Source organism: Cnephaeus nilssonii, assembly GCF_951640355.1.
Source record: "Cnephaeus nilssonii genome assembly, chromosome: 13".
Lineage (NCBI taxonomy): Eukaryota > Metazoa > Chordata > Mammalia > Chiroptera > Vespertilionidae > Cnephaeus > Cnephaeus nilssonii.
Window position 1 is genome coordinate 32,884,040 of NC_137084.1, and position 21,472 is coordinate 32,905,511.

General features: G+C 38.7%; 1 protein-coding gene across 1 annotated transcript in view; it reads right to left on the reverse strand.

Moving 5' to 3' along the window:
- Window positions 1-21,472, reverse strand: part of PDE3B (phosphodiesterase 3B) — a 158,351-nt gene that overhangs the window by 45,896 nt on the left and 90,983 nt on the right. The window contains 3 exon segments of the mRNA XM_079787417.1: window positions 1,221-1,363; window positions 3,995-4,243; window positions 10,806-10,856. Coding sequence (XP_079643543.1) covers window positions 1,221-1,363; window positions 3,995-4,243; window positions 10,806-10,856 — 443 coding nt within the window.

A 21,472-nucleotide genomic window follows, 5' to 3' on the forward strand; every position in this document is an offset into this window, starting at 1 on the left:
TATATTACAGAAGATTCAAATTAATATATCACAAAATAATCTGGAAAATTATAATTATTTGGTCATATTTCACATATAAATACTAACCAATTTTAACAAATAGCTATGATCCAATTCTGCCACCTAGCGTTTTAAATGTGTAACTACCTAGCTCAAGCTAAAAGTAAAACACATGCTCAGTAAGACCGGTGGTTTAACAGGAAATTTACACTGATACCAATTTTATTAATATGACCAGGTGACTGACTAAATAGAAGCTTATCTTTCCTGATCACAAGAGATCACTATCTTTCCTGGCTTTTAAGACAAAGCACTGAATCTTTTGTTATCAGTGTAAATGGGTATATTTACATTCAGATCTCAGCTCCTGGCATTTTCTGTTTCATAGTTACTGGTGCCTTTCAAAGACACTTAACATCTGAGAATGTGCTCCTCCTCTCACAAGTCAGTAATTGTTGCCCTACTTTGGGTATCGTGCATTGGACCTGGTGACTGCTCCTGTAGTGTCCACCTCTACCAATTTACAAGCTTTCCCAACACCCTGTACTAAATGGATCCTAACTTCCTTTCAGGTCCCAACTTACCTAAGTTTGGGGATAAGACAGGTTCTTCTTTTTAAGAATCACTTTCTCTATTATGTCATACTAGTGGCCTGGTGCACGAAATTCGTGCACGGGTTGGGTCCCTAGGCCTGGCTGGCGAACAGGGCTAATCGGGGCCAGGCTGATCTTGGCCGGGTCAGAGAGGAGGTGACAGTTGCCAGGCCAGGCACAGACGGAACGGACACCAGATGCTGACATCGCCATCGCTGGCACCCTGCCACTACGTGGTTCCCCGCCCCTCCCCCTTCCCCTGCCACTGAGCCACCACTGCAGTGGGCAGGTGGCAGGCTGATCAGGGCCTGACGGCCAGGGGTAGGAACTGCGGGAGGTTGGCCAGCCAGGGGAGGTTGGCTGTGGGAGCGCACTGACCACGAGGGGGCAGCTCCTGTGTTGAGCATCTGCTCTCTGGTGATCAGTGTGCGTCGTAGCAACCAGTCATTCCGGTCGTTCCGGTCGTACTGGTCGTTCTGGTTGCTTAGGCTTTTATATGTATAGCTTTGGTTTGCTGTCCTATGTCGACTGTTCCTTTCCGCTTTTAGAACTATTTCAAACTTCGTTCACAGAAGCAAAGCAAATGTATCGGATTCAGATTTCTTTAACAGGCTCTGGGGATTTTACCTTGAAATGCCAACTTCTTGGTGAGGCCTTTTGCCATTATTGCGTTCCCACCTTGAAGAAGGAGGTTCAACAGGGGGCAGACTTGAAGTTCCTGAGCTCCTCCTCAGCTGTGGAGTTGGTAAACTATTCCTACTGTGTAGTCCCTGTTGGATAATTGAACAGTGGTTAAAACCGTCACCCTATAATATCTGTGTATGTCTTAAAGATGTCACATAAAAATCAATACAAAGTATATTTTTAATATGCACTGGAGAAACAGAACATTTTATTCTGAAAGTATGTCAATTTTACTCCACATTCTATATTGTTCTACTTATCCTTCCAGTACTAAAAAATGATATCTGAACTCCCTACAATTTAACTATATATTTTTTCTTTTGCACACTTTATTCCTAGTATCATGAGAAATAAACAGTTGATAATTTAAAAAGTAGATATGAAAGATTTACCTTAAGAAAAAACTTCAGAGGACAAAATTAAGATCAGGGATTGTCCTGAACCATTCATCTTTTCAGTACGGGGCTAATGTCCATAGAGGTTAATCTGGAGAAACTGCAGGATTCTGAGCTGCTTTTTGAACAAATGACTAAATCCAGAACACCTTTAGCCTTAATACAGTTTTACCTTAATTTTTGAAAATGTTCTATTTTTTTTTACCACTGTGATTAGGTGTTTTACTGAGATATACAGAAAAGTTTCTTTCTTAAGAATTTCCTCTATCAGCAGACACTGAAACCATCTCAGAGAGATAAATATCTCTTACAGTTTTCCCAAGGATGTTGATTTAGTAAAGGCTTGTGGTTAGTTAGAAATTTAGGTTCATATAATCTTTCTTGTTTCTTAACACAGTATATAAGACATTTATATTAAAGTATCTATCTATTCCAGCTCCCTTTTCCTTACTAGTTACTTTTTCATAACTAGTTCTTTTCTTAAGTAACATTAGGCTTCTTCTTTTCCAAAAGCAGAGACAAATTAGATATAACATTCAAACAAGAAGTTTCAAGAACACTACGAAAAATAAGGGTTACATCCTGATTCTTTTTTTTTAATTGATTTCAGAGAGGAAGGGAGAGAGAGAGAGAGAGAGAGAGAGAGAAAGAAAGAAACATCAATGAAGAGAGAGAATCATTGATTGGCTGCCTCCTGCACACCCCACACTGGGGATCGAACCTGGGACCCATCAGTCCGCAGGCCGATGCTCTATCCACTTAGCCAAACCAGCTAGGGCCAGATTCTTATCTGACTTATTTTTACCAATAGAGTCCAGTAACCAAAATAAGCCCGATTAACTAGAATGTGCACGAAATGAGGCATTTAGGCAATATTATTGTTTAAATGTTTCTAAAATGTACCAGTACACTTTTCTACACAGTAAACATAGTAACAATAATGCTATCAATTATGATTTTATGATTAAGATTTTTTTAAAAACTTTTTTAAAATTACTAAACATCAAATGTCCATGGGAAATAAAAAGGAAGAGCAACAGATCAAGTGAAAACTAACTCAAGAATATATTAGCTCATTTAGTGATGAATTTGTTGCTATCCCATGATTAACCTCTAAGTATCACTGGTATAGTTGGGTTTTGACTGTTGCAGGTGATACTGTATATACTTTAAAAAATAAAAGCATCACAGACCTGGTCGTGTAGCTCAATTGGTTGGAGCATTGCCCCCATGCACTGGAAGGTTGCAGGTTCCATTCCAGATCAGGGCACTTACCTAGTTTCATGTTTGAGCCCCAGTTGGGGCGGGTGCTAGAGGCAACCAATCAATGTATCTCTCTCACATCACTGTTTCTCTCTCTCCTTCCCTCTCTCCCTCCCTCTCTAAAAAGAATAAATAAAAGCATCACATAAATACCTATGATCCAGCTCTGTGATCAATAATTATCAAATGTTTGCCCTAATCAGGCTTGGTTAGTTTTTCAACATTTCTATACCCTAATACCGAGAACAAAATGAAATTAACTGATGATCAAAATCCTCCAAAAACTATATTTAACTTTTCCTAAGCTCTATATACACTATTATCAATAAACAAAAACAAACTGATTTGAATTTTATCTTCTCTTGGTTAGTTTCTTTACCTGTAGAACAAAGTAGTTAAATGAGAACAATGTCGAAAATGTTTCCATTTTTAGTTTTATGACTTTAGCAATTGGTAAAGATATTGATAGTCAAAACAATTAAAAGCACTCTGGACAAGCACAATGTATGCATTTTTAGAAAATTAAGTTAATCCCATTTCTAATGATGGAAAAAGCAATGTCTATTGGGCTGTAGCAATTTCTAGTGGGTAAATAAGGGGGGGGGGAAGGGTTTTAAAAAATGTAAAAATCAATTTAAAGTACATAATGCTATATAATGCATAAAATGAACATTATAATGATCATTTCATTATAATGGTTCAACAAGAACAATTCCTGTATTCTAAAGAATAAAATAGATTACTGACATGATTACACTACTAGTATGTCGTACAAGTCTGGATTGCTTTTTTGCTATAGTACTTAAAACAACAATAGCAATAAATAGTTGGTACTGCTGCAGTTGTAACAGCTAATTACAGCCATGTTATTTGGAATAAAAACTGAATACTTGTTTCAAATTATTTGAGATTATTACTACTTTTAAAGACCCAAGGAGCTCAACATACAGGAAAAGAAGCTGATCCTTGAAAAAGAAATTCTAATTTAGGTAAGATTTTAAAGAGCAGTTTTAATTTGAAAATGCGATAAATCGGGCTGGCTGATTGCTGTGCTTTGACCTTGTGAAGTTTTCGGTCTCCTCTTTCCGCTGGGTCCTCTATTTCTGAGCACGGGTAAAATCCAGGGAACGGTGTGAGAGGGTTAATCTTTGGCCTACAGGAACCTGAGAAAGCACCCATCAAGCTACTGATGCTCCGCAGGGAAGAAATGACTTGAGGGGGGAGGGTTGGATCAATCAGAAGATCTGACACCATATTGCGAGCCTCATTTAGCACAGAAAGATCAACTCCACTTCCACCTCCAGAACTCTAGAGAAGAAAAGAAAAGTAAAATTATATATGTTACACAGAAAATTCAACATTTAAGACAAACTTCCTCTATTTTAAAATCAAGGTCTATCTAATATCTAAATAACTTAATTCTATTAAATATTAATATTCATTGATTTGGGCATGATATAAATGATATAACACGTGGTATAATTATCACTTTAAAATTTCTGATGTTTAAGTATGTAGCAGATAACATGAATTTTAATTTTTTCTGTATTTTCCATTAGCTTAGCTATATTTAATAGTATTCTTTACTGATAAGCACTAGCATAAAACTAAATTTGTAATGCATCAGAATCTACAATCAGAGGATTGCATTAATTTATTGATGATTTCCTTTATGTCAAAATTTCTTTTAAACATATATAGCATTTCCTTCATTTACCTTTGTCACTCTAGCACAGAGACAAAGCTTTGTTGGCAAAGATGACTTTGAAATCTAGACTTTAACCCTAACTGAGTGACTTTGAGCAAGTCATTTAACATCTGAACTTTTTAGTTTTTTTCACTATAAACGGGATAATAGCATCTACTTTATTAAGGGCTGATATAAAAATTAAATCTATTAATACATGCAAAGCACATAAAGCAATGTATGGTGCATATATTTAAAGTGTAACAAATAATAGTATTACTATCAATATTATGGAAAATAATGAGATAAGAGTACAGAAAAAATGGTATTACAGTTCAAAGTAAATGGTGATAACTTTGAACTAAATGGTTAACAAACAACTCCTGGAAATAGCCTCAGGCTGGGTCCTAAAAAATAGGTAGAAAATGTATTCTAAAAATAAAATATTTCATTAATGTATACATGTTTTGTACTTTTTGAAATTCTAGATAAATTTTATTCAACTAAATAAACCACAGAAATAAGTACACTAATACTCAGAACAGTGAATTAAATGTTACTTTTGTTTGTTTTACTGTATCTTGAATTTACATTTGAGTGTATTTAGAATTCTTAAGTATTCAAAGTATTTAATGATTTCACAATGAAACTAACTATCCTCAACACATTTTATTTATTTTAAAAATATGTTTTTATTGATTTTAAAGAGAGGAAAGGAGAGGGAGATAGAGCTAGAAACATGAATGATGCAAGAGAATCATTTATTGGCTACCTCCTGCATGCCCCCTACTGGGGACCGAGCCTGCAACCCTAGCATGTGCCCTTGACTGGAATCGAACCTGGGACCCTTCAGTCCACGCGCCAACGCTCTATCCACTGAGCCAAACCAGCTAGGGCTCAACACATTTTAGAAATGAAAAAAAATGTTCTGAAAGTGAGACCAGTAATTAGCTAAGTAATGTCTTTGCTCTATGTGGAATTTTTTTTATCTTGTGAAGCATTATTTTGTGTTGATTTTTATTTTAAAAATTCCCCATTATTGGGGCACAGTCCAGCTATTTCTGGTCAATTAAGAGTACTTCTAACAAATGGCTTGTTATAATTTGAATTGATAAGCCAAAGATAATGAACATGTTAAAATTTAATTATTACTATAAACCTTCCCTCACATGTTGGTCAAATCCTAATATATAAAAACCCAGGGTCTGTAACGTCCAAAATGACCAAAGGCTCGACTGACCAGAAGTCAGTCCTGCAGTCAGTGCTGGGTTGCCATAGTGACCCAGCACTGACTGCCGCTGTTGCGGGCTCGGCGACCAAGCACTGCCTGTCAAGGGGGCTGCGGATCAGGCCCTGGGAGAGAGATGCAGGGTCTGATCTGCAGGCTCCGTGGCAGCTGTTGGTCAGTCGTTGCCCCCCTTCCCCCCCCTCTCTTTCCAGGCTTCTCCAGCAGCCATGCCTCTCTTTCTCTCTGGGCCTCCACGGGGGAATGCTAATCAGCCCCACCTCTCTGATCAGGCCCAGAGATAGGCCTGGAGACACTGACTGGCATAGAAACCAACCAGTCAGAACCAAGTCTGGGTGAAGTGCAAGGAGCCAATGGCTGCCTAGGAGATGGAGCTTTTGATGCTGACTGGCATTGAAACCGACCAATCAGAACATAATCTGGGTGAACTGCGAAGGCAGAACCTAAGGTGGGGGCTGAGGAGGAGTTTTAAGGGCAATAGCTATTTGGTGTAAGGTGTAAGAAAGTGGTTCAATTTTTTAATGACCGTTTTGGCAGTATAGTTCATATAGCTGGCTATCAGTCTAGATATAGGATTATGTATTTTTGTCTGCCAAGAGCATTTCCTCCTGCTGAAAAAGGCTCCCCCCTCCATTTAAGCAATCCTATCCTATATAATCTATCTATACTAATAAAAGGGTAATATGCTAATTAGACCAGGTTGACCGGCCATCTTCTGGATGTACGACTTCCTTCCAGACAAAGCCATGGTGGTGGGGGCCGAGGCAGAGAGGACAGTTGGGGCGAGATCAGGCCGGCAGGGGAGGTCAGTTGGGGGCAAGATCAGGCTGGCAGGGGAGAGCAGTTAGGGGCAATCAGGCAGGCAAGCAGGTGAGCGGTTAGGAGTCAGTGGTCCCAGATTGCAAGAGGGATGTCCGACTGCCGGTTTGGGCCTAAACTGGTAGTCAGACATCCCTCAAAGCGTCCCCAATTAAAAAGGGTGCAGGCTGGGCTGAGGACACACCTCCCTCCCCCCTCCCCGCACAAATTTTGTGCACCTGGACACTAGTCTATAATAATAAAAGCATAATATTGCTAATTAGATCGGACATCCTTCCGGACGAAGCCAGGGCTGCGAGGGAAGCCCGGGTCCTGGGTGCCTGCTGGTGGCCAGAGGGAAGCCCGGGTGCCTGCTGCCTGCTGGTGGCCGGAGGGAAGCTGGTGCTGGCAGACAGGGGAAGGAAGACCTACTCTTGCATGAATTTCATGCATCAGGCCTCTATTATATAAAATATTATACATGCTTCCACAAATTATACATAATAGCATCCATCTACTTTCCTTACACCCAAATGAGAAATCTGCTATTTGAGCTGGTGTTCTCCTATAGGTAATGTGGCATTTCTCTCTGGCTGCTTTCAAAATATTTTATCTTTAGTTTTCAAAAGTTTAATTATGATTTGTCTTGGAGACTTTTTTTTGCAGTGATCCCATTTGGTATTCGCTCAGCTTCCTGAATTTGTAGAATTATGTCTTCTGCAAAATCTGGGAAGTTTTCAGTCATTATTTCTTCAAATACTCTTTTACACTCACTCTCTTTCTTCCCTCCTTTCTAAACACTGATGATTTTTTGTTGTGTCATTCAGGTCCCTAAGGCTCTGTCCATTTTATTTCCATCTATTTCCTCTATATAGTTTAAATTGGGTAAATGCTATTGCTCTATCCTCGAGCTTGCAGATTCTGTCCTCAGTCGTCACCACTCTAATGCTGAGCCCATTCAGCAAGTTTTTAATTTCCATTTGTTTCTTTTTTATAACTTCAATTTATTTGCTGAGATTTTTCTATTTTATTTGTTTCAAATGAATTTGTAACTGTTTGTTAGAAGCAATTTTCTGATGATGGCTGCTTTAAATGTCCTTGTCAGGTAATTCTAAATCTGTTCATCTTGGTGGTAAGTACTAATATAGTCTTTTCTCATTCAAGCTGTGATTTTTCTGATTTTTGGTATGACAGGTGTTTTTTTAATTTATTTTATCAATATTTTGGCTAATAATGCTTCATATAATGCTAGAAGACCGGGTCCTATTTAAAACTTTTATATTAGGAGGTCGACTTGTTTAGATTTCACAGAAAGATCCTGGTCTACTTTTTTAGGCTGTGGTTCTAATGACAATTAATTAATTTTTTTTTAATGTTTGTATTGATGTTTAGATAGAGAGGAAGGGAAAGGAAGAGAAAGATTGATGAGAGAGAACCATTGATCAGCTGCCTCCTGCACAATCAAGCCTGAAATCTGGGCTTGTGCCCTGACCAAGAATCGAACCATCAACCTTCTGGTGCATGGGACAATGCTCAATCCACTGAGCCACACTAGCCAGGCTCTAATGTCAATTTAATTTATAGGGCATTCACAGTGTTATTTCAGTCTGCTTTTTTTCTGGTGTCACTAGGGTTCCCACTGGTCCCTGCTGGTTCCTCCTCTGTGGGGGAGAGAGAACTTCCTCAAGTTGGGTTACCTGGTACCTTCAGGTGAATAAAGGAGACTCCAGGACACAGGGACAAAGAACACTTTCTGGGCTAGGCACTTGTGGCAGTATCCTCTATGCCAGGCCCCCTGGGCACCCCATGTCTCTCACTGGGGAAGGAAATCTCATGCCCAGTGGAGAATGAGAGTACAGTCCTGTGCCTCATAACAACATTTTGATCAACGACAGACTGCATCTACCACAATGGTATACACCATGTAGCCTAGCGTATAGTAGGCTGCACATACAGGTTTGTGAAAGTGTACTCTGTGATGTTTGCACTTATTGCCAGTGGCGTTCCTGATCAAGTCCCTCTTGCCAAAGCCACCAGATTCACTTGGTATTGTTTGCAGGACTCTCCTTCAACCTTAGGGAAGAAATGAGCCTCCTTGTGACACCTTCTGTTGCTAGGTTGAGAGTGAGGGCCTGAGTCACCTTTTGCTTTTGGGTGGGGGTTGTAGGAAACCCTGTCACTATGTTGTTTCTCCATTACTGTGGTCCTTAATGAGGCCAGCCTACTCTTTCCTTTTCTTTTTCAAAGTTATTTTCATGCATTTTTTCCAGAGTTTATAGTTGTACTTAACAGAGAGAAGCAGAGAGAATTAAATCTGATGATACATGCAGAGCACATAAGACAGGGTATGATACAGATAGGAAAAGTGCAATAAATATTACTATTATTAATGTTATGGGAAATGATGAGATAAAGATACAAATAAAATAGTATTAGAGTTCAAAGGAAATATAGACAACTTTAATATGAAGAGTTAACAGAAACTTTATGGGAGAGGTAGCATTTGGTAGGATTTCATTTATAAAAGATTGGAAAAATAATGTTTTACAATAAAATTAAACAAAAAATATATTTTGGGGAGCTCATTTTTCAAGGAGAATAAATAAAGGTATAAAAGTGGTTTTAAAAAAGGTGGTAAAATAGCAAGGTGCAGAAAACAAAATTATTAAAGTACAGGCTATATTTCTTAAAAAAAAAAAAAGAGCAGTGGAAAATAAGGTTGGAGAGGCATGCTGGGACACTGGCTTCTAGGCAAAGGAATATGGGCAATGGAGAATCATGGGTTTTTGAGCAGGTTGACGAGAAAGAAGCAAGGAGAGGGAAAAGGAAGTGATGGAGGGCACTGAAATTTTAAGAGTATAAGGCTGCGATTTGTTAAGATCTGACAGAGGTGTGGGAAAGAGCATTCCAGGCAGAGAGACTACCAAGTGTGAAGACTTAGAGGCAGAAGCCTGCCCAGCTCGTTTGCAAAAACAAGGAGGCCAGTGTAGCTGGAGCTGTAAACGAAGGAGAACGTGCGGGAAGATGAGGTCAGAGAAGTAAAAGCAAGTAGAGAGACCATATTGTGTAAGGTCACAGTATTATGTGCAATGATATGCATTGATCTTACAGATAAAGTTCTCAAAGAAGTAAACCACACAGTACATGTGACTGATTCCATTTATGTAAAATTCAAAGACAGGAAAACATTAGGTTTCATAAAGCATATTAAACCTAGTATAATTTTTGTAGAACAGAATATACAAACACATTTCAATACAATGGAGAAAGATTTGTAAATATATGCATCAAAAGTGCTCCATGGTTGGCCTGTGTGCTGGTGTCTTCCTTACATCAGTTTCTCTCTCCTCCTCCCTCTCTCCCTTCTACTCTAAGAATCAATGGAAAAAATATCCTCAGATGAGGGTTAACAAGAACAAAAATTGTTAACATAGTTGTTACCTGATGTTTATGAGTGATTTTTCTTTTTTTCCTATACTTCTATTTTCTGTTCCTCTGATACAAACATATATTACTTAAGCGATCAAAAATATTTACAGAGTACTAATATTAAATGAGTGTATATATATATATGTGTGTGTGTGTGTGTGTGTGTGTGTGTGTGTGTGTGTATAATTCACAAGTAAGCAAAACTAACTGCTTGAAGTCAGGAAAGAGATTATCTTTGGGGATATAAGTAAAAACTAGAATGGTGCATAAGTGAAGCTTCTGGGATGCTGGCCAGGTGTTCTTTCTTGAAATAAGTACTAGTGGAAATTTACCAAAGAGCAAAATGATATTGCTTTCCTGATAAAATATTTTGCCAATTGTCTTGCTTTTTCTCATATATGGCCTTTAATCTATTTTCCCCCCATGTGGATCAGTTGCTCACAATCAGGAAAAAAAATCTCATCCTTAATATAAAATTATTAGTTTATCCTGAGTCCAGACTATTATAGCAACATTTAAGTGTAACTATATATGCTTGGTTTTTTACCATTTCATTTCCCCCTTACAATTAAAACATTGTAATCTATCTAAATGAAAGTTCTGGATATTTTAGTTCAAGTAAGGAAAATCTTATGTCATAGCAGTCTTGTGACTGTAACTTTAAATGTCAAAAGTTTCATTATAGATATCAGTGATAATCACATATTTACCTGATAATGAGGTTTATACCATTGCTTCAAGTCCCAATCCCAAAGAATCATCTGGAAAAAAAAATTCACTTAGTTACAAACCAGAAATAAGCAAATATATGTAAAACAAAATAGAGCATCTCAATTACAGATACTTCAAATACCTTAAAGTTTGAGAGAACTATTGGGAAGAGCAGAATAAAAATTATCTCTAGACAGAATATTTTATTAATTATGCACTCTGTGAGAAACCAAAAGGAAAGTCAGAATAGTCACATAAATACGGTAAGCTATATCTACTGCCCCAAAAGAAAACACATACATAAAAAATCACATCCAGTCACTAAAAGAGTAAGGAAAAATATAAATCATCATAGTCTAAATGATGGTGGTGCTATTTTCTTACCAATAAGGCACTTCTGTCAAAAGCAGTTTAAAAAGCTTATCTTTGTGGTTAGATTAAGTATAAAGGAATGGAGCACGAAAAGCAACACATAACTCCTTTGACATGCAGATAATTAGTGGTTTTCCTGTTTGTCTCTTTATACAATGGTAACTTTTTAGTCCTAGACTAGTTTTTTCCTGCCCCTCTTTTTCTAGCAGGCTTTCTGGCTGTTTACCCATCCAATAGTCACTATTCTCAAGGAGATAAAATTAGCTTTAATTTATTAGCAAGCTATAACTTACATATCATTAATCTTAAATGTCTTCTAAGTTTACTTAGTTAATAAATAGGTCTCTTTTTGCTTAAGAAATTGATTATAATTGCAATTTTCTATATAGTTTTGAACCTTAGTCTTAAATATAAGCCTAGCTGATGAGTGATATCACAAAATTTCCATATACTGAACTATTTGTGTTGTTTCCTGTCCTTTATTGCAAAAGATCTTAGTGTTATCTACTCTATCATTAGTCCAATATTTTATTAGAAGTTGGCAGACTTCTTCTCTGTGAAGGACAAACAGTAAATATTTAAGGCTTTACAAGCCACATAAGGTCTCTGTGGCATATTCTTTTGTTTGTTTTTGTTTTACAACCTCTTAAGATGCAAAAAACATTCTTAGCTTTAGGGCCATACAAAACAGGCTGCTAGAAGGATCTGTCAGCAGTCTCTAGCTCGCTGACCTCTGTTTCATATAATACTAGAGGCCCGGTGCACAAATTTGTGCATGGATGGGGTCCCTTGCCCTAGCTGGCAGTTGGGGCCGATCGGGCGTCTCACCCAGTTCTGATCCAGGCCAATGGAGGCTGGCCGGCTGGGGAGGGACTGCAGGAGGGCTCCAGGGCCTGCCTGGCCCTCTCACCCAGTCCCAATCAGCCGGACCCCAGCAGCAAGCTAACCTACCGGTCGGAGCATCTGCCCCTTGGTGGTCAGTGCGCGTCATAGTGACTGATCAAGTGGTCAACCAAATGGTCGACTGATCAGACACTTAGCATATTATGCTTTTATTATATAGGGTACGCACCCTTAATCACTCAAATTTGTCAGTTGTCATTACCACCATCTCCTTGTCAACACTCTCGAAGAAAAGTCATCCCTTGCCAGTGCAGAGAAACCTATTATCTCCCAAAGAAATCCAGATGTCCTATAACCACTTACAAATTCATGGACTAGTATCCAAAAAATGGCTGTGGTCTAGTACTCATTAAATTTATTCACTGTTTTATATGGCCGTAACTGTTACTCTGATAAAGTTATTTCAGGTAATTTAACCAGCATTCATTCTAGATCCTAAAAGTCATAAAGTATGGAAATAACATTTTTGAAGGAATTAGAAGGAAGTAATTTGTCCTAAACTAAGGATGATTACTTCTGAATGAGTAAGAAGAGACAAACTTAAGAGGGATTAGAAAAGTTGTAGAAGGTTTGTGAAAACCTGAGAAGAAATTTTGTGTGGTTAAACTGAGTGAGACTGAAAGAAATCTAATCCGATAAGTGGATTTAAAGCATCAAAAGTTAAACTAGTGCAAAATTAGAGGTTGATTTTTCTCTTTAAAATAACTTGGTTTGTTACTGTGAAAAAAGTTCTATACTCTGTATTATCAAGGGGAACTGCTTATCTAACTCGGTCCCCTAATGCAGCCCCCTGGGATGCATCTTACAGAACTGAGCCATGCTTGGCTATGAACCAATGAAGAAAATGCTTTTTCTTTGTCATATGACATGGCCACAGTCTGCTCTAGAGTCAGGAGAACACTGGCCAGAGGCTGGGTCTTTGAACTACAGTACCATCTTGCAACTTGAGTCATTGAGGAAAAATGGATGAAATCCCCTATGTACAAGTGTTTATGCTTTTGTATCAGAATAAGCCCATTCAAATGAAATGTAAAATTATGATACACCAGAGTGGGAAACCAGGCAAGTCTGATGAGAATTCCAGGAGAATGGAGGTGACTTACTATTACTCTAGCTTAAGGCTGCAGCAGCCGTGGCCATTCCACTGCCCTTTGGCTGTGAGGCAGCTGGAGAAAGAGCTCTGACAGGCTGAGCAGTGGTCTCCCCTCTCACATCCAGCAGGATACCCAAATTGGTCAGGGGGCCACTCTAGACAGGACAATTCCCATTAAAGCAGGTGCCAATTGGAGGAATTGATGTTGAAGTTAATATGCCTGCCTATAGGGACCATCCTAGAAATATGGAAAGTCTCTTTTCCCTCCCATTGCTGACACTTACAACCTGACTTGGGCAGATATTCAACATCTATTGAACACTCTACTTACTGCCAAAAACAGTGGGTTATCTTAGAAGAGGTGGTGGTGGGGGGAATACTAGTCACCTACATAATGAGCCACCCCAAAACCCTGTGTGAGCTGAAGCCACAGCTGCTGTGTCCCTACTACTGGACCACACTGGAATATAAATGATGCGGATCAGCGCAAGCTTGGACATGACAGGAACTGCATTCTGTTGGGTTAAGGAAGGGAGTGCCCAAACAAATAAGTTTTAATCAGGTCCAGCAGCCAAAACAGTGTTCAGACAAAGACCCAGCAGAATTCCTAGAATGTATCTTTGGGGCTTGTCACCAAAATACTGATGTAGACACAGTGGCCCCTGAAAACTTAAAGGTTGTGAACATGACTGTTTTGGCTCCGAGTGCCCCTGATGTCCAAAGAAAGCTTCAAAACGTTAAGAGTCCTTTTGAATGCCTCTGTCACTGTTGGTGGAGATTGCTTTTCAGTTGTTCAATAACAGAGACCAGTTCTGGGGAGCAGAACGAGGTGAAGCAACAGGCTGACTTGCTGGCTGCTGCTCTGACCACCAGAGGGCCTAAGAAGACAACGAACAAGGTAAAGGCCGCTGGGACCAAGGGACCTGCTCCAAAAGCGGGCCCCAAACAATGTGCTTACTGCAAGCCAGAGGGTCATTGGGGGAGGAGAGGGGGGAGGGGTGAACAAGTTTAAACAGAGAACAGGACAAAGAGGTAGGAGGAGCATTATAGATAACCCAATTGTCCCTGAGTGAGGGACCCCGGGCCTCTGGTCAACACCACCCACATGGAACAGTGGGGAAAGAAATTAATGGACTTAAAAAAAATTTAATGGACTTTAAAAATATATTTTTAAATTAATTTTAGAGAGGAAGGGAGAGGGAGAGAAACAGAAATATCAATGAAGAGAGAGAATCATTTTTAAGCTGCCTCCTATACACCCCTTACTGGGGATCAGGCCCGCCCGGGAAATTGAACTGTGACCTCCAGGTTCATAGGTTGACACTCAACCACTGAGCCACACCGGCTGGGCTTAATTTACTTTCTAATTGACACTGGAGCCACATATTTTGTATTAAATACTAGGTTGACTAAACTCTCCTCTGAAACAAGGCTTGTGACTGGAATGTCACAGTCAGTAAGGAAGCCATTAGATTGCCAATTGGGAAAAACAAACCTTAACCATAGCTTCTTGTATCGCTGAAATGCCCAGTGCCACTTTTAGGATGGGACTTACTGACTAAACTAAAGGCCAAAATAACCTCTGCCCCCGGCGGGCTGATATTAAAGAGCCTCTGGAAGAAGCTTGTGTTTTACAGGCAGCATTGCTGGCTTTGGCCAAAGAAAGAACTTCTGGCTGAGCTCTCCAAAGAAATCTTGCAAGAAATAAGTCTGGAAGGATGGGCAAAGGGCAGGCCTCAGAGGCAAAGACGGCTACCCCAATCCAAATATGATTTTGCACAGGAGCAAATGTCTTTCTGTCTAAAACAGGACCTTCTAAAAGAACCAGCTAGGAGAGGAATCCAACCATTAGTAACAGCATTCCTAGTATATCAGCTTATTCAGCCCTGTCATTCACCATATAATTCTTCCATTTTACCAGTATAAAAATGAGGTACTGAGGAATACAGATCTATTTAGAACTTGAGGGCCCTCACCAAATAGTGGAAGACGTCTACCTGGTGGTCCCTAACCCTTATACCTTGGTGACCACTTTGGGAAATTTTGGTGGTTTGCTGTCCTGTACTTAAATGCCTTTCCTTTGTATACCCTTGAACTCTGAATCTCAGGAGCTATTCATATTTGGAAGACTGTTGAACTGTTATTCTCCAAGAGTTCAAAACCTCCCCCATTGTTTAGAGAGGCTTTTGCCAGAGATCTAAGAGAATTTCAACTGGACAATGGAGCTACACTTCATAAGATTGCTGTTATTCATTGTCCAGGCCATCAGAAAACAGACAGCATTTGACAAAATCTAGCACCCATTTATGATAAAAACTCTCAGCAAAGTGAGAATAGAGGGAACATACATCAACATAACACAGGTAACATACTCAATGGGGAAAAATGAAAAGAGTTTCCGGTAACATGAGGAACGAGACAGGAGTGTCCACTTTCTCCACTCTTACTTAATCAGAAATCAGTTGCATCTTTATACACCGATAATAAAGGATCAGAAAGGGAAACTAAGAAAACAATGGCATTTACAACTGCATCAAAAAATACATAAAAATAACTTTAACCAGGAAGGTAAAAGATCTGTACTCAGAAAATTATAAGACACTGAAGAAAGAAACTGAAGAAAATACAAATAAATGGAAGCGTACACTATGCTCATGGATGGGAAAAATTAACATTAAAATATCTACACTACTCAAAGCAATCTCTGGGTTCAACACAATTCCTATAAAAATACCAATGAGCCCAGGCTGGTTTGGCTCAGTGGATAGAGCATAAGCGTGCGGACAGAAGGGTCCGGGTTTCGATTCCAGTTAAGGGCACATGCCTGGGTTGTGAGCTCAATCCTCAGTAGGGGAGTGCAGGAGGCAGCCAATCAATGATTCTCTCTCATCATTGATGTTTCCATTGCTCTCTCCCTCTCCCTTCCTCTCTGAAATCAATGAAAAGTAAAAATTGTAATAAAAATACCAATAATATTCTTCATAGAGCTAGAACAAACAATTCAAAAATTATATGGAACCACAAAAGACTGCTAATAGCCATAGCAATCTTGAGAAAGAACCAAGTTGGAAGTATCATGCTACCTATATCAAACTATGCTACAAGGCCTTAGTTATCAAAACAGCATGGTACTGGCATAAAAACAGACAGATCAATGGAATAGAATAGATCTCAAAAATAAACTCATGTCTATATGGTTAATTAATATATGAAAAAGGAGGCAAGAACATACAATGGGGTAAGGATAGTCTATTCAGTAAATAGTGTTGGGAAAATTGGACAGATATGTGCAAAACAAACAAACAAACAAACAAAAAACTAGAGCACCTTTTTACACCACAAGAATAACCTTACATGGATTGATCAGCTTATACCTAAATAGGTAGGGTCTTATCAGATTTTACTAATGACTCATTCCTCTGTTAAACTAGAAGGAATCAAGCCCTGAATCTACCACTCCCATTAGGAATCGCCAAACAATATGATTACCCCTGTGAGACCATCTTGACTATACAATACCCATCAGAAAACAAACATCTGAAAACACAGGCTGAACCTCACACCAAAATGAAGACCACCCAGGGAACTGTTTGTTTTCTAATCTCTAACTTTCTTCTGTTTCAATTTCTATCTGTTATGGGAAATGTCTTCTTTCCGTGGGTTGCCACTTCCACAGAAGTCCATAACCAGTCCGACTGCTGGGTCTGTGGGTTGCTGCCTATGTCAAGTGCTGCCTATGTCAAGTGCAGAAGGAATGCTTTGGATCATACAATCCTTCAACATCGCGGACTGGGAGAGATGGATGGAACAAGCTACTAAAGATAAGCTGGGACCTCTATTTCCTACCCCACATCCAGGGGAACACCAATTTACTTGTACCAAGACTAAAGCATGCATTTTTGTCTTAGAAATGCACTAATGCCTCTACTGTCCCCCGTCACATACCATGTCTGAGATGGCCTAGGATTTGCACATTGACTCTTTCATCATGGCCCCTTTCTGCATTGAATGAGCCAACCAGTCTAATTTTGCTCTTCGTCGGGTAGGATGGGGCATCCCTGAATGTTTGTCAGCATGTACATAGGTTCATACATTCCTGTCTAGGTAACAAATAGACAGGAAGAGACAATAAGTCCTTCTTACCTGGGGTCTTTTCTACTCCCAAAAGAAGGAATTTATATTTGTGGCACTAATCTTTGGCCTTACCTCACCTATTGCTGGACTGGGCAATGTACTAGGGGGTTCCCATCCTTGTCAGGATGGATCTGTAAGATCCTTCCTGAAAAAAGAACACAAAGAATCTGCCAGCACTGAGGTCCGGATGTCCAAGGATCATGACCTGGTGAGAATGACTGGTCTCCATTTTCATGTCCCTATATGCAGACATCTCAGCAAAGCTAGAAATACAGGCCTTAACGAAGGTCACAGCCTCAGTTCTTAATAACTCCAGACAAAGCATTCTTCTGTGGAATCAAGAAATGGCCCAAATAAGAAAGGTGGTTTTACAGAACTGAATAGCATTAGACCTACCAACTGCAGCTCAAGAAGGAATATGCACGCTTTTTAGATAGGAATGTTGCACTTACATCCGAGCTTCTGACTCTAATGTTTCCAATTTATTAACTCTATGAACACTGCCATAGATCAGGTTGACAACCTTTACTATGCAGATGCATTCACCCACTGGTTCACTTCTCTGCCTGGCCCTTGGAGAATGTCTACATTAGTGATATTGAGCTACTACTGGTAATCTGTCTTTATCATTGCTGCCTAAAAGATAGCCAAGGATAGTAATCCAATGGTAATTCAAACTAGGGATCTTAGACCTGAGACTCCAGAATACTTTCAACTGATTGTGAGACAATGCCATTCTTCTTTCTCTAATCAATGTCCCTAATCAGCAGGTAGCAGCTAGATCATTGCCTGTTTTCCCTTAAGGTTTGAGGAATGCATAAAAAAGGGCAAGTGAAACCAAGGGCCCCATTTACTATATATTAATTTCAGAGAGGAAGGGAGAGGGAGAGAGAGAGAGAAACATCAATGAGAGAGAATCATCAATCAGCTGCCTCCTACATGCCACGCTGGGGATCAAGCCCCCAATCTGGGCATGTGCCCTGATTGGGAATTGAGCCACGACCTCCTGGTTCATAGGTCGTAACTACTGAGCAACACTGGCCAGGTCTAAGGGCCCTATTTAATGTAGGACTTTGATTTAATATGTGACCCCAGCTCTCTATTCCGTTTCTTCACAGCATGCCTTGTAAGTCTAAACTCTTCCCCCTCACTAATCTTTAACCCCCTGAGGCAGCAAGAAACAATGACCATGCCTTGACTAAGGTTCACAAGGTAAGGTCTCTATTAAGCTAAAGATGACATGGCCTAACTTGTGTTTCAGCTCCTGGGCCCTAAAGTGGAATGACCCCTGACCACACCCTCATGAAACCAGACTGAAAGACTTGAAACCATTTATTGCCCTTACCTCACTCTTGACCAATCAGCAACACCCACAACCCAAACCCCATTACTTATGATGACTCTTGACTTTTGCTCTATAAAGCCTGTCTGTAAACCATTGGGCAGTTGGGTTTTTGGAACACGACCTCACCCATTCTCCAGATTGGCGCCAATTTTAATAAAATAATTATTTTCTCCACTGCAAACTCCTGTTTGTACATTTCTTTTGGTCTGTGCGTAAGGGCAGATCAACTCTTGTTCAGTTCAGTAACAATTTTTCCTATCATTGAGACATCTATAAATCTGATTTTTTCTTAAGTTCACTAATGAAAGTACAGAACAGACAGGAGTGAAGACAGAACCATATGATGGGTCACTAAAATTTATCTAATTTAAATTCTGAATCTACAAACTTGCCTACCTATCTTATCAACCAATCCATACTTCCACAATGGTACCATCCAACAGTGACAAATGCCCATACAGTACCTCATTTCCCCAATTCACTAGTATAAGTTGACTTTTTTTTTTTTTTTGCTGTTGTTGATTTTTTTGCTAACTAAAGTTTATTTCCATTAAAATAGTTTAACATTGAGTCTCCTTTGCCCCTTAAATATTATGTTTTCAAATATTTGCATTCTGTTGCTACCGTATTTATATTCATGCCATGCCTTCTTAACATAAGTATATCACTCCCAAGAAGATGAAAATTGGTTCCTGGAGAGCAAAAAATAATTTTAAAAATATTAAAATTGTTGTGGCCCTCCAAAAGCTATAGTACATAATAAACAGAGACACGTAAATCTATGGTGTTAAAATTTTATAGAGTGGGAGTAAGAGTATGAAAAATGTCTTAAAAGAGCTCCTTAGCGGGTTGAGAATGAAAACAAGGTTGAGAAACAATGCTATAAAGTAGTCCTGCTTCTTGAGTATAAGAGCATATTCGCTTACAATTTGAGAATGTTCCCTAATGCACTGAGACCATTCTGGGGCTGCCTACTCAAAAGTTTCTGCTAACATGAGCGATAATGTACACCCTATTTTAATTGTGCTCTTAGAGGTTTCTAAAAACCTTACAATATACAGTTTTCCCCCTCTATGATTACTTTTTAGATCCCTACTGTAGAATTTTGTATTGCAGACCATCTCCTTTAATAAATTCATTTCTCCTTGGCTCTTCATCCCATTTTGGTCTTCTCTCATTTGTGGCTAGGGAGGAGGTGAAGGTGGAAGAGGGCACAGAGGGGATAAATGGTGATGGAAATAATAAAATATAAAGCAGCAAGTCTTTTATCTGAAATCCCCTACATTATTAGGAACTAAAAACAGATACAGCGACAGCCACATACTGCTGGTAGACTGCTTTCTGTGTAATTTGAAAAACTAGAATATTAGTGATTTTGAGAAAACAAAATTTTCTGCATAAGTTTGATGTATGATCCAGGAATTTTGCAACTAAATATGTCTTAACAGTTATTCAAAGTGTTGAATGAAAACTGGTTGAAAATTGATAAGCTAAATATAGAAATTAACAGTAAATGTTTCAAAATTTTTATAGCAATTTGACATTGTTATGACATTTTTAGTGAATTTTACAAAAGCATCATTCCACAATACAGGGGAAAACCCCAAATCTTGATCTTTTACATCAGGAGACAAGAACATGAATGCATATATAGCTGTACTGTTTGGGATAGCAAGAAAACTAGATATAGCCCAACCAGTGTGGCTCAGTGGTTGAGCATAGGCCTATGAACCAGGAGATCACAGTTCAATTCCCAGTTGGGGCAACATACCCGGATTGTGGGCTTGATCCCCAGTGTGAAATGCAGGAGGCAGCCAAATGGTGATTCTCTCTCATCATTGATGTTTCTATCTCTCTCTCCCTTTCCCTTCTTCTCTGAAATTAATAAAAGTATAGTACATAGTACATAATAAACAAAAAAAGAAAAAGAAAACTAGATACAATCCAAATGTCCAAATTTTGGTATATTCATGCAATGGACTACAACAGTGAAAATGAATTCAAAGTATAGAAACAAAATTATACATTTAAATGTACTTTTTAGGAATATAACTATCTGGGAAACTAAAGAAATTCAGGGTGGTGAACATCTCTAAGGGAAATGATCGGAGAGTGGCATACAGGAAACTTCAAAGTTAATGATGGGTAGATGGTGTTTGCTATCCTTAGTCTCTATACATTATAAGTATTCAGCTTCAATACAAAATTAAGAATTTATGAAGGTAGACAAGAAGAGATAGTGACTAGAGAAATTTTTTGAGAAATTGTACTGCAAAAGCAAAAATAAAATGGAATAATAGTTGGAAAAGAATGTGGGGTGATACTTTTTTGTTACTAATATGATAGGTTCTAGAGCTTGTTTGTACTTAAAAATGATCCAGGATAGTAAGAAAACTAATGATATAGGTGATCCAAAGGAGCAAACTCCTTAATGAAAATATAGCCTAATGTCTCATAATAATATTAGCACTTAGATAAAAGTTTAAACTAAGAAACAGTAATAGAGTGTTAGCCATTATTTATCAAATTATAACTTGTTTCTCATGGTCTAGAATATTTAGAGGGGAAAAAAGAAATGGATTTTGTTTACATATATTTCAAATGTGAAATTCTAATTTTCACAGAAATATAATCTTTTTAAAAAAAATTCTCAGCATGCAATGCATTCTTATATGAAACTGATGTTTTTGTTCCTAAAATGGGACAAAAACTATAGAGATACCCTTCAGATTCTGTTCTTCTCATAGCAAAAGCATGTAAAAACAATAAACTATTGCTAAGAGACTGGTAAAACTAGCCAGACAGATGATAAACATTAT